At 52.1% G+C, this 14058-nt stretch overlaps 1 protein-coding gene across 1 annotated transcript; it reads left to right on the forward strand.

Annotated features, from left to right (window-relative positions):
* The first annotated feature begins 24 nt into the window (after positions 1-24).
* Positions 25-13930, forward strand: DCST2 (DC-STAMP domain containing 2). Its single transcript, XM_045166215.1, has 15 exons — positions 25-319; positions 488-658; positions 937-1038; positions 1277-1474; positions 2033-2098; positions 2564-2777; positions 2936-3093; positions 3814-3978; positions 5089-5256; positions 5389-5489; positions 6415-6545; positions 10240-10367; positions 10717-10810; positions 10916-11056; positions 13885-13930. The coding sequence occupies exons 1-15, from the start codon at positions 52-54 to the stop codon at positions 13928-13930; spliced, it is 2151 nt and encodes a 716-aa protein (XP_045022150.1). The 5' UTR covers positions 25-51.
* Positions 13931-14058: the final 128 nt, after the last annotated feature.

Here is a 14058-nt window from a genome sequence, read left to right on the forward strand (position 1 = left end):
GAACCTGGTGGGCCTCACCTGGAGACAGGCAAACATTTAGTCTCCTCAGCCATGTCCAAGGTCATGAAGGATGCTGTGCAGCGCTTGGAGGCAGAGGAGCCGAGCGTGGCGCGGGCTGTGGTCCGCAGCACGGGGGGCTTTATCCTGGGCTTGTCCCTGGCCACAGCCTACGGGCTGCTGGAGCTGCTGGTGGAAGAGCATAGCCCCTGGGGCTGCCTGGCGGGCACCCTCACTTTGGCCGCCTTCCTTAGTCTGGGCATGGGATTCTCCCGCCAGGTCCGGGCCACTGTCCTTCTGCAGCTGCCCCAGGCCTTCTCCAGTGAGTTTGGCGCCCAGTGCAGGGGGTGGGCCCGGTGGAGGGGCTGGGGCAGGAGGGATCTTGCGGGAGAAGGAGGTCCAGGGAAGCCCTGCTGCCTTCCGTACGGCGCTTGTACCTGCTGCCATGGGCGAGGCTGCCGGCTTGGTTCCCACGGTGCTCTCTCCCCAGAGCAGGGCCGGACACTGCTGTTGGTGGCTGCCTTTGGGTTGGTGTTACAAGGGCCTTGTGCCAACACCCTGCGCAACTTCACCCAGGCCAGCGAGGCTGTGGCCTGTGGGGCAGAACTGGCCCTGAACCAGACCGCCAAAGTGCTGGAGAGGGCCAAGCAGCCCCTCGTCAGTAAGGCCACCCACCTCCACGGGCCCCCGAGCTCCCCTCCGCCTGCGCGTTCACAGTCCTCTGGCTCCATTCCTCTCTGTTGGTCCTGGGCCTCAACCTAAAAGCATCCAGCAGGACCCCCTGACCCTTGCTCTCTGGCCCGCTCCACTGCCAGATGGATTATCTCCCAGACCCCAGCATCTGGACAGCTCCCCTGCTCCACTCCCTACTCCAGGGCAATGGTTAGAACCAGTCTCTAGAGGAGGAGACCCAACCAGACCCCTGCCCCTGCCTCTCAGGTGCTCTGAACAAGATTAAAGCCATTGCCCAGAGAGCCAAGCAGGTGGCTGACCGGGTCCGAAAGTTCTTCCGGTCAATCATGGATGGCGTGAAGCACGTAGGTCAGCACGTTACCATGTCTGTTTTGGGGGGCCAGGATTTACCCAGTCCCCTCACCCTCACCCCTGTCTAGGACTTCTTGGGCCCTGCCAGAGTGCTAACTATACCCCACTGGATAAAGCACAGCCCAGCCCCTGACCACGGGCCTTTCTGGCCCCGGGTGCTGCCCTGGTGTTCCCCCCAACCCCCCTGAGAAGATGCTGCAGGACTCCTGGGTACCAGCCCCGAAGCCATTCCCAGCCAGGGCCCTGCGGAACGTGTGGTATTGGCTCCTGCACATCGGCGATGTGTGCAACTCGGAGCTGGGCAACCCCTACTTGAAGTGTGCTCGGGTCTTTGATGATGCCAAGGACAGCTGCATGAAGGTCATACCACAAGCCTACCACCTGTGCTTCGTGCTCATGCCCTTCAAGCTGATGCTCTGTGGACTTGCCAGTGGTGAGAGAATGTGGACTTACTGGTGGGAATGGGGGCCCGGCAAATGTAGGGGTCAGTTGGGCGAGTGGGCCCAGGTGAGCAGTAGTGGAGCCGTAGCGTGTATGTGCTTAGTCGTGTCTGACTCTTTGCGACTCCGTGGACTGTAGCCTGCCAGGCTCCTCGGTCCATGGGATTTCCCAGGCAAGAATACTGGAGTGGGGTGCCATTTCCTCCTCCAGGGGATCTTCCTGATCCAGGGATCAAATCCACATCTCCTGCTTTGGCAGGCAAATTCTTTACCACTGGGCCACCTGGGAAGCCCCCTTCTGGGGGACTAATGAGGGGCAATAAATATGGGACCAACAAGGATGTTGGGTGCCATGCAGGATGAGGGAGCAGGTAGGGGGAAAACCAATGTGGAGGGTGGGGTAGTAAGGAGAAGCCAACAGGTTTTGAGCTGATGTGGAGGCCAGCAGGAACAGTGAAAATTCAGGAGGCCCTGTGAGAGCAAGGTCTCTGGAGACTGGAGAGACAGGCTGCGTCTCCTTGCCCCTCCTGACACTCAGTCTTGGCTTTCAGTGGTCCAGGTGTTCTGCATCATCCCTGGCTATATCCAGACGTTCCTGCGAGAGACCATGAGTACCCGTGAGTGATTCCCACCTAGCCCTACTCATGCAGTGCTCCTCGGAGGCCTCCCTCCCTCATCCCGGCATGTGTCAACCCAGGAGTGCTCCCAGTCCACAGATGAGAATTCAGGAAAAGACCTCCAGAGGTTACCCAGGCCAATGTCCACGTCGTACAGATTAGGAAATTGGGGCCCAGTGAAGAGAGGGTGCTTCATCAAAGCCTGACTTGAGAGCAGGAGCTGGGGAGAGAAGCAGGGCCCCCTGTTCCTTGTGAAGGCAGAAGCCTGGTGCTAAGCGTGCATCGGCCATGGCATAGACTGTGGAGGCTCTGTCCCCTCCTCAGTCCACTGTAGGTCCCCACACTGGGGGTTTGTAGCTGACCTGGGAGCCATGGGACCCCTGGGCTGGCCAGGCCCCTCCAGGGTGCAGCCCTGCCCCCTTGTAACTCTCCTTGCTCACATCTCCCCTGGACACGGGGCCTCAGCTGTGAGGAATTTGATTAACCGAGTGCGTCAAGAGTTTGAGTTCAACATGACAGCCACCCATTACTTCTCTGTGGATCTAAACGCCTCTCGGAGCCTGTCCCAGGTAGCTCTGGACCTCCAGGAAGCCGTCGGCATGAAGCTGTACCGCGTCCGAGAGGCCTTGGCTCTGATGGGCTACACCACACCTCTGCTGCTCCTGCTTCTTTACCTCCAGTGAGGCGCTGGAGGGCCCCGCCAATGCAGGGGTGGGAGCTAGGGCTGTTGGGGGCCAGCTTGTCCCCATGGCATCCTGGGAGGCTGGAGCTCATGGGCAGGGGTGAGAGTGGATGTCTGGTTGGGGCTGCTGAGGGGCCTCACGTGTGTCCTACCAGAGCCCTGTATTACCGATACGGTTACCTGAACTGGGACAGTTTCGACAACATCTACATCACCAGCCAATTCCTGCGCATGGAGGCTGTCCGCTCCAGGGCAGGATTGCCCACGGTGCTGCCGCTCACCGCCCATGAGGCCAGACACTACATCCAGCCAGGCGAGGGCCCTGAGGACCCGGAGATAGGGTCCCTCCAACCCCACTGCTCTGCCCAGAAGTGCTGGGCACAGGCCTGGCTCAGGGCAGGGCCAGAGATGGGGGACGACAGAGAAAAAGAAAATTTCAGGCTCGGGAGGTGGGGGAGACACAACCCTGTCCTTGGGAAGCCTCAGCCTAAAAGGGGGGATGTCTCAGAGCATGCAGACAAAGAGAAGAGGGGCAGGTGATGCTTCTGGTAGCACCCCGGATGTCAAGACAGAGGGAAGGATGGGTGGAGAGTAGATGTGGAGCAAGGGAAGTGAAGCTGGGGAGGCTTTTGGGGGTGGTGAGCAAGAATGTGCATGCATGCTGATATGGAGGTGATGCAGCCAGCAGGAGGTGGGGAGCGGTGCTGTCTCTGAAGTGGGGGGCAGGGAACCACATAAGGGTATCAGGGATGCCTTAGAAGGGGGGATTCCTGGAGACTGAAAATTGGCCACCAGGTCAAGGTGGAGATACTAGGTATGTATCTCGAGCCACAGAGGCCCTGCCCAGGAAGAGTGCTTCCTTCCCACTCTTGCACAGGGGTCCTCACAGCTTCCGTATCTTCCAGGTGAGCAGACATGACCCAGTCTGATGAGGGGCAGGAGCTGCCTCCAGGAGGGAGGTCTCTCTAGGAGCTAGGGTCTGGTGGGAAGGAGAATTGCGGAGAGTCCTCCTGACCAGCCCTCCCCCATGCAGGCTCCATCTTCTTGTCCCGGTGGGAGCAGATTTTTTGCATCCTGGCGATCTTCCACCTTGCCCGGCACCTCTTCCTCGTGTTGTTCCTGGTCTTCCTGGACTATGCCGTCTTCTGGGTCCTGGACCTGGCTCGGTACCACCTGCAGGGGGAGGTTGTGGCCCGAAGTGAGTGCCCAAATTTCCCTAGCTTCCTTAGTCCTGGGGGATGGCCTGAATGTCCCCCTGTCGCTGCTACTTACCAGCCGCTGACATTGCCTGTCCTCCAACCCCATCCTCTGCCTGGTAACCCCTGTGCCCAGTTCAAGATTACACCATAACACAGTAGAGGAAAACACAAGCTCTAAAGTCAGACTGGCCTGGGGTCAAATCTCAGCAGTGTCCTTTACCAGATGGTGACCTTGAGCAGTTTGCTCAACCTCCCGGACCTTCAGTTGCCTCATCTGAACCATGGAACAGTAATGGTAGCAGCTTCTCTGGGTGGCTCTACATAGATGAGACCACATGTGTGAGTGCCTGGTGGACCTTGGATTGACAGCATGCCATAAACCACAGAACAGAGTTAATCTAATCCTTTATACCAGAGGCCCAGCAGAAAAAGTAAAAAAAAAACCAAAAACTCGAAACGATCAATAAAGCCCTTAGTTCAATACCTGCTACACAGTCAGTGCTTAACAAATGCTTTACTTTTGAAAAAATTTTTAAAATTTGAAGTGCAGTTGACTTACAATGTTTTAATTTCTGCTGTACATCAAAGAGATTCAGTTATATGTAAATATATATCTATTCCTTTTCATATTCTTTTCTATTATGATTTATCACAGGATACTGACTACAGCTCCCTGTGCCACACAGTAGGACCTTATTTATCCATCTTATATATAACAGCTTGCATCTGCCAATCCCACACTCCCAAACCTTCCCTCTCCCAACAAATGCTTTAAAATAAATGTTTCTGGGTGGTCATGGAGTCTGGGCATGGACCCACAGGCTATCAAGGTCATTTCAGATCTGGTGGCCTGAGAAGGCAGACCACGTAGGTACCAGTGCCAGCCAGTTCTGGACCATGGAGCCAGGCCTAGTTTCCAGGAGCTGATGCCGGGGCCTGGAGCACCATGAGGGGTGCCTGGGGGTCCCTGGGGGGCTTCTGGTGGGGCCTGGGGGTCATCTCTATGCTTTGCACCATCCACCTGCCACCCTCCAGAAGATGTGGTCTTTTGTGCATGGTGGAGTGGGCAGCTTCCAAGAACACCCCTCACACAGGGTCTTGGTGCCCAGGCCCTGTGTTCATGTCCATAACTGTGGAAGGCACTGGCTCCACGGGGAAGATTTACCGCGACCTAGTATCGGCATTCAATGTCCTCCAGCAAGGCAACATCACCGTCCTGTCCCGACGCTGCCAGCTGCATCCCTCAGAGCCCAACTCCACTGGTTACATAGTCATCGGTATCCACACCTCCGAGGGCGCTGGGGGGACAGACACAGTTCAGGGCATGAGGGGCACAGTCCGCTGAGGGTGAGTGTGGCTGGCACCTGGTGCCCCCCAGCGGCAGCTTACTGGGTCTGCTATGCCCCCAGGCGTCATGTATGGCCTTTGCTTCTTTGTCACTTTGTTCGGCAACCATGTCAGTCGGCTGCGGCGGCTCATCTGTGCCTCCTACTACCCATCTCGGGAGCAGGTGAGGGGCCAAGGCCAGCTCCTGCTCCCCCTCAAGGGGGCTAAGCTCCTGGCTGGCTGTCTTGGTTTGGGGGAGTTCAAAAGCCTTCTGCAGCCCAGCGCTCTCCCTCTGGTTGAACCCCAAAGCAAATGACCTGGACCACAGAAGGGAGAAATGGTGCCTCTTGAGATAAAGCTTTCTTCCAAAGATTAGTTAAAACCCTGGGGAAGGGGACTTCCCTGGTGGTCCAGTGGCTCAGACTCCATGTTCCCAATTCAGGAGGCCCAGGTTTGATTCCTGGTCAGGGAACTAGACCCCACATGCCAAAACGAAGGATCTGGTGCAGCCAAATAAACAAATTAACAACAAAACAAACAAACAAAAACCCCGGGGGACAGGAGCCATGCTGGTGTTGAGGTGGGAATGAAAACCTGCCATTTGTTTACTTACTCATGACTCATTGAGCACCTACTGTATGCCAGTCACCATGCTGACAGCTTCAGGGATGCAGAGATGAACCAGACACAGTCTAGAGGCAGGTTTTAACAAGACAGTTACAATGGAAAAAGTATTTTTAGGAAATTCCCTGGCCATCCAGTGATTAGGTCTCCGAGCTCCCACTGCAGGGGGTGAGAGGGTGAGGGTGCGATCCCTGGTTGGAGAATTAAGACCCCACAAACCTCGGAGCACAGCCAAAAAAAAAAAAAGAAAGAAAAAAGTGTTTTTATTAAGGGATAAATAAACTGCTATGGAAACCCAGAGGAGGGGATGGGTGCGTCCACCTAGGGAAGCCCTGAAGTCTTCCCCCAGGAAGGGGCATTGAGCCAAGCCTACAAGGAGTCATAGGAAATGGAGAGAAGGTAAAGGTAAGGGGTGGGGTGAGTGCAGAGGGCATTCCAGGCAGACAGGATCAAGGGGACCCCATCCTTGACTTCCCCTCCACCAGGAGAGGATCTCCTACCTCTACAATGTACTTCTGAGCCGCCGAACCAAGCTGCTGGCTGCCCTGCACCGATCAGTGAGGAGACGGGCAGCTGACCACGGCCACATGAGCATCCTCCTGGTGTTGGCCGGACGGTAAGCCCACTGTCTTTCCTTATAGGAAGTGGAGTGAGAGGGAGTAGAAAAAGAACCAGAGGTCAGAATGGATCACTGTCCTTCCTAGGTGTCCAGAGATTTAGTTGAAGACGGTGCTCATTCATGAATGGATTGGAGATGAGACTCTGTAGGGGTGGGGAGTCAAAGGAGGAGGAGGACAGGAAGAAGGGAGGTTCTTGTTATAGTCGGAGGGATGGAGGTTAGATTGTAGGGAGACCTACCTTTGATTTGGAGGGTGATACGGAATGAAGCAGGGCAAAGACTAATAGAGTTTTGCCAAGAAAATGCACTGGTCATAAAAAACACCCTCTTCCAACAACACAAGAGAAGACTCTATACATCGACATCACCAGATGGTCAACACCGAAATCAGATTGATTATATTCTTTGCAGCCAAAGATGGAGAAGCTCTATACAGTCAACAAAAACAAGACCAGGAGCTGACTGTGGCTCAGACCATGAACTCCTTATTGCTAAATTCAGACTTAAATTGAAGAAAGTAGGGAAAACCACTAGACCATTCAGGTATGACCTATATCAAACCCCTTATGATTATACAGTGGAAGTGAGAAATAGATTTAAGGGACTAGATCTGATAGATAGAGTGCCTGATGAACTATGGAATGAGGTTCGTGACATTGTACAGGAGACAGGTATCAAGACCATTCCCATGGAAAAGAAATGCAAAAAAGCAAAATGGCTGTCTGGGGAGGCCTTACAAATAGCTGTGAAAAGAAGAGAAGTGAAAAGCAAAGGAGAAAAGGAAAGATATAAGCATCTGAATGCAGAGTTCCAAAGAATAGCAAGAAGAGATAAGAAAGCCTTCTTCAGCGATCAATGCAAAGAAATAGAGGGAAACAACAATGGGAAAGACTAGGGATCTCTTCAAGAAAATCAGAGATACCAAAGGAACATTTCATGCAAAGATGAGCTCAATAAAGGACAGAAATGGTATGGACCTAACAGAAGCAGAAGATATTAAGAAGAGATGGCAAGAATACACAGAAGAACTGTACAAAAAAGATCTTCACGACCCAGATAATCACTATGGTGTGATCACTGACCTAGAGCCAGATATCCTGGAATGTGAAGTCAAGTGGGCCTTAGAAAGCATCACTATGAACAAAGCTAGTGGAGGTGATGGAATTCCAGTTGAGCTATTTCAAATCCTGAAAGATGATGCTGTGAAAGTGCTGCACTCAATATGCCAGCAAATTTGGAAAACTCAGCAGTGGCCACAGGACTAGAAAAGGTCAGTTTTCATTCCAATCCCAAAGAAAGGCAATGCCAAAGAATGCTCAAACTACCGCATAATTGCACTCATCTCACATGCTAGTAAAGTAATGCTCAAAATTCTCCAAGCCAGGCTTCAGCAATATGTGAACGGTGAACTTCCTGATGTTCAAGCTGGTTTTAGAAAAGGCAGAGGAACCAGAGATCAAATTGCCAACATTCGCTGGATCATTGAAAAAGCAAGAGAGTTCCAGAAAAACATCTATTTCTGCTTTATTTACTATGCCAAAGTCTTTGATTGTGTGGATCACAATAAACTGTGGAAAATTCTGAAAGAGATGGGAATACCAGACCACCTGACCTGCCTCTTGAGAAATTTGTATGCAGGTCAGGAAGCAACAGCTAGAACTGGACATGGAACAACAGACTGGTTTCAAATAGGAAAAGGAGTACGTCAGGGATGTATATTGTCACCCTGCTTATTTAACTTCTATGCAGAATACATCATGAGAAATGCTGGACTGGAAGAAACACAAGCTGGAATCAAGATTGCCAGGAGAAATATCAATAACCTCAGATATGCAGATGACACCACCCTTATGGCAGAAAGTGAAGAGGAACTCAAAAGCCTCTTGATGAAAGTGAAAGTGGAGAGTGAAAAAGTTGGCTTAAAGCTCAACATTCAGAAAACGAAGATCATGGCATCCAGTCTCATCACTTCATGGGAAATAGATGGGGAAACAGTGGAAACAGTGTCAGACTTTATTTTTTTGGGCTCCAAAACCACTGCAGATGGTGACTGCAGCCATGAAATTAAAAGACACTTAATCCTTGGAAGGAAAGTTATGACCAACCTAGATAGCATATTCAAAAGCAGAGACATTACTTTGCCAACAAAGGTCCATTTAGTCAAGGCTATGGTTTTTCCTGTGGTCATGTATGAATGTGAGAGTTGGACTGTGAAGAAGGCTGAGCGCCGAAGAATTGATGCTTTTGAACTGTGGTGTTGGAGAAGACTCTTGAGAGTCCCTTGAACTGCAAGGAGATCCAAGCAGTCCATTCTGAAAGAGATCAGCCCTGGGTGTTCTTTGGAAGGAATGATACTAAAGCTGAAACTCCAGTACTTTGGCCACCTCATGCGAAGAGTTGACTCATTGGAAAAAACTTTGATGCTGGGAGGGATTGGGGGCAGGAGGAGAAGGGGACGACAGAGGATGAAATGGCTGGATGGCATCACTGACTCGATGGACGTGAGTGTGGGTGAACTCCGGGAGTTGGTGATGGACAGGGAGGCCTGGCGTGCTGCGATTCATGGGGTCGCAAAGAGTTGGACATGACTGAGCGACTGAACTGAACTGGAGAGGATGAGGGTTAGTTAGGCCAGCTGGGCTGGCCTGCTTTTTAAAAAATTAATTTAAAAAGTGTAATATAGTTGATTTACAATTATGTGTTAATTTCTGCTGTATTATATAGCAAAGTGATTTAGCCATCCACACATATACACTCTTTTTTTAAAAAAATGTTGTTTTTTGTTATGGTTTATCACAGAATATAGAATAAGGTTCCCTGTGTTATACAGTAGGGCTTTGTTATTTACCATTCGATATATACTAGTTTGCATCTGCGAACCCAAAATTCCCACTCCATCTCTGCCTTTCCCCCTCCCCTTGCAACCACAAGTCTGTTCTCCATGTCTGTGAGTCTGTTCTCCCTGACTGTGAGTCTGTTTGCCCATGTCTGTGAGTCTGTTCCTCCATGTTTGTGAGTCTGTGCTCCATGTCCGTGAGTCTGTTTGCCCATGTCTGTGAGTCTGTTCCTCCATGTCTGTGAGTCTGTTCCTCCATGTCTGTGAGTCTGTTCTCCATGTCCGTGAGTCTGTTTGCCCATGTCTGTGAGTCTGTTCCTCCATGTCTGTGAGTCTGTTCCTCCATGTCTGTGAGTCTGTTCTCCATGTCCGTGAGTCTGTTTGCCCATGTCTGTGAGTCTGTTCCTCCATGTCTGTGAGTCTGTTTGCCCATGTCTGTGAGTCTGTTCCTCCATGTCTGTGAGTCTGTTCTCCATGTCTGTGAGTCTCTTTCTCCATGTCTGTGAGTCTGTTTCATAAAAGTTCATCTGTGTCATATTTTAGATTCCACAAATAAGCATTATCGTATAGTACTTATCTTTCTGGTATGAGAATTTGGGATGAGAATCTTCAGGTCCATCCATGTTGCTGCAAGTCGCATTATTGCGTTCTTTTCCTGGCTGAGTAGCACTCCACAGTACACATGCGCCACATCTTCATCCGTTCATCTGTCCATGGACATTTAGGTTGCTTCCACGTCTTGGCTGTTGCATATAGTGCTGCTGTGAGCATAGGGCTGCATGTATCTTTTTGAATTATATTTTTGTCCAGATATATTGAGCTGACCTGCTTAGTGTCTGGGACCCCTCTCCTCAGGTGTTCCTGCCTGGTTCCATTTATCAGCTACTTCAGCCAGCATCAGACCTACTGCCTGGGCTGCGGGCAGCCACAGGACGAGGGAGACACAGAGAATTCGGTGGCCTGCGGTACCCCAGGCTGCAGAGGTGAGGGTTCCGGGGAGGATGCCTCTGCTGGGGCTCTCAGCATTTGTATGTGACAGTCAGCTTTTATAACTTCTGTACCTCACCTTTTGTACCCCTCCCTTCGTTATGACGCATGTCCTCATTTACACAGAACCCTCAGGTAGCTCATTTTCTCTGTGTGCCTTAATCCTTCAGTGCAAGTAGAATTCCTATGCAAGTGGTATTGCAGCAGTTCCCCAGAGTGCATGGTTTGATGAATGGTCTCCCCCTTGGGTGGAGTTGGGGAGGCAAGGGCTGAAAGCTCGGGAGCACAGTGCTGGGGTCGGGGTGGGGGAACAAGTTCAATTCCTTCCCTCCTGGCCTCCTCCAGGTCTCTTCTGTCTCACCTGCTTCCGTCTCCTGGGCAACAGCTGCTCCGTGTGTGCATCTCCCCTCTCCTACCAGGAGGAGCTGGATCTAGAGCTGTGAGTCTCAGGCGACATGGGGTGGCTGGAGACTGTGGGGGCAGTGGGAGTGGCCACCCCTCCTGCAGGACCCCTGTAGGCTACTGAGATGGGAGGCTTCTCCAGAGACTCCAGTGATGAGGAGGGCCCCCGCCTATGGCTGGCTGCAGCTCACCGAAAGGGTCCTGAGCAGGAGGCGCTACTGCGGCAGCAGCTCCAGGAAGCTCTGGGCAGGACCCTCTCATCGGATTCCATGTCGGAATCCAGGTGAGCGGAAAACTTCAGGAGTTGGGGCTGGGAGGCCTAAGCACGTTCAGTCACATTTATCAAGGGTTTCTTGGGTGCCTGGCGCTCTGCTAGAGCTGGAGAGATAAAAGGAGTGGGGGGGGGAGGGAGGTGTGCCCCATGCCTGCTGTGTCAGCACCCCTGCCCCGGGGTGAGTGGGGGAGAGTGACATCAAGTAGATAAGTGACAATGTAGACAGCGCCCCAAATGAGGAGTGAACCAAGCTCTGGGAAGCACAGAGGACTGAACACTCAGTTTGGGATGGAGGCTTCACGAAAGAAGTCAAAAAAATTGGTGGGCTTGATTTTCACTCACAGAGAGCCAAGTATATCAAATGCTGTGAGATTATCAAGTAGGATGAAGCCTGGAAGCCAGAGGGTTTGTTAGGCTGAGGAGTGCAAGAGAACATTCCAGGGGGAGGCTTGTGTGAGTCTGGAGAATATGGCACACTTAGAGGTGGGGGGAGGGTCAGGGAGAGGTGTATGTGTGGCTGGGTGGAGACAGCAGAGCATACTGGGAGATGAGGTTGGCCATCAAGGCAGGGAGAGGTGGGAGAGGGCCTCAGTTTACCATCTGAAGGTCCTCAGTCAGAAAGTGATGTTATTTGTATTTGTCTTTTGGGACAATAAGCTAAGAAGGCAGAGTGGAGGCAGGGTGGGAGCAGGGAGACCAGAGAGGAGGCTGTTTTAGCTCAGGAAAAGTTGGTGATGGCCTCAGGATTGAGGTGCTGAGAATGACAGGGAGCTTGTTTGGAACTGGGTAGTGTTAGGGCAAGAGGAGAAACAGGTTCTGCAGAAACAATGGCCCAGTTCTAGACCTTTCTGGTATCTGTAGGGAATCCACTGGGAATGCCCAGGGGACAGTTAGAAAAGGGCAGGGCTCTGGGCCAGAGGTATCTTTTGGGGGGTTGTTGACTTGGAGACTGAGAGAGATGAGCTGGATCACCCTGGTGGAGGGCAGGGCAGCAGAGGAGGGGGCAGGGACAGGACCCTGAGGGGCTCCATCACAAACCAAGGAGGGGAGAGACTCAAGAACAGAGAGCCAAGCAGATCCAATGCTGTGAGAGGATCAAGTAGGATGAAGCCTAAAGACTGGCCATTGAATTTGGTGGTCGAGAGATCCTTGGAGTGGCTTGTGGGACTATTTCTCATGGTGTGGGGAAGGCCAAAACCAGTCCTCATGGGTTGAGGGGGCGACTAGTAGAGAAGATCAGAAACAGGGTACTTGGCTCTGTGTCATGTTGCAAGAAGTTTGGGGATTCTTTTTTTTTAATATAACTGCTATAGTTTAAAAAAGGAAGCTTGATGGTAAAGAAGAGAGAGTTAGCTTCATAGAACAAGAGAGTAGCTTGAAGGGAACCTAAAAGATTTTTCTTTATCCAAGAAAAAGCTTGTTCTTTACCCAAGTATGGGGAGATTTGAGGATTTCAGAGATGAAAAAAGTGTTGAAGAGTGAGAGATGCCGGAGAGATGGGATCTAGGGCCAGGTGAACAGGGTGGCCTCAAATAGGACCGGGCTCGCCTGAGGCAGGAGGGGAGAGGGCATGTTCCTCCCAGCAGAGCTTAGCCTGCTCCAGTCTGGTGGCCTTGCTTTTCTCAGGGTGAGGGGGTGGGGGTGGGGACTGGGGGTGGGGATAGGAGGCATGCACACCTGCTGAAACAGTAAAGAATGGGGTTGGGAGTGGAATAAAGGTTTCAAGGAGTGGGTGGTGGAGGTTGAAATGCCTGCCTTGGGGAGTGTGCAAAGGAGCCAACTGGGAAGGTTAAGAGATTTCCAGGGAGCGTTCAAGGCTCAGATGAAGTTGAAAATCATCACGTGTAATGAGACTCCAGCATGCTAGGTTACGTGGTTTTCCCCAGCAAATGTGGTAGCCATGAATGGGCTTCCAGGGTTGAAGGCTTTTTCTGGGCAGGTCAGGAGATGATGGGGTGAGAATTGGGGTGCTTTAGTCAGAGTATCTAAGATGACTGGGGAAGAGAAAGGGGTTGAGACCCCAGGGGGCAGCCCAAGGTCCATGTGATGCTGGGGTGTTAAAGCAGAGGCCAGGAAGAATCCAGGGGATAAATCCAGAGAGTAGCCAAGATTGAGGGTGATGTCCGAGTAGGAGCAGAGAGGAAGGTCATTATGGCCAAGGAGGTTGAGGATTGGAAGTGTCTGGAATGTTGTGTTGGAAGAGTGTGCCCACCAGCGAGAAGGCAGCTGGGCCACAAGAGCGGCTCAAGTCTACCAGCACCCTGGATGCATATGGCAGGATGTCGGCAGGGCCTGGGGAGATAGGCAGAGCCCAGGAGTGTAGCTTCCATGGCAGCCAGGGGCTTTGCAATACGCCACAGGCATGCCAAGTCTGAGAAAGACAAGTAACCTCCACTTGGGAGGACTGAAGAGAAAACTGTCCAGTGGTCACATTCCAGTGTGAATGGGGCACCGGAAGTTAGTAATGAATTCAGAGGTTGAAGGGGAAGGAAAGTTTTATTTTAAGTGGTTCCAGAGGGCTCAATGAAGTTAAAAGCTGGGCAGCCAGGGAGGTACACTACAGCCTTGAGTGAGTATTATTTCCGAGGTCACTACTGGTTCTGCCCTTGCAAAGCACATGACCTTGGGCACATCATTGCCCACTCATCTCTCAGCCTAAAGTCAGAAGATATCTACAGACACACGCCGGCTTGCCTTGGAGGGGCCTGTGAGAGCCGCAGTGGCTTGGAAGATAACAGGAGCCAAATCTGAATAGACAGGGCAGGTGCAGGAGGCAGGAAGTCACCTGTGAAAACAGAATCCTGGTGACGGGGCCACCCTCTTCCTCTCCTTACTAGTGACCTGGATGAGGAGAAGGGGCTTCGGGAGAGAAGGCACAGGTAGCCACCCCAACCTGAGGCCCCGTCTGTCAGCAGCCCCCTCAGCCCCACTGACCGCCTCAGAAATCCTCTGCCCTCAAAGCAGTCCCCTCTCTTATTTCCCTCTCCTCCCCATCCCTCCCACCTACCTCC

Source organism: Bubalus bubalis, chromosome 6 (genome assembly GCF_019923935.1).
Source record: "Bubalus bubalis isolate 160015118507 breed Murrah chromosome 6, NDDB_SH_1, whole genome shotgun sequence".
Lineage (NCBI taxonomy): Eukaryota > Metazoa > Chordata > Mammalia > Artiodactyla > Bovidae > Bubalus > Bubalus bubalis.

Excerpts from the sequence above, each read along its gene's own strand:
- DCST2 (XM_045166215.1), top strand. The coding sequence starts at position 52 with ATGTCCAAGGTCATGAAGGATGCTGTGCAGCGCTTGGAGGCAGAGGAG. Across the intron at positions 1,475-2,032 it reads GCTCTGTGGACTTGCCAGTG|TGGTCCAGGTGTTCTGCATC; the intron begins GTGAGAGAATGT and ends CTTGGCTTTCAG. Across the intron at positions 10,368-10,716 it reads CGGTACCCCAGGCTGCAGAG|GTCTCTTCTGTCTCACCTGC; the intron begins GTGAGGGTTCCG and ends GGCCTCCTCCAG.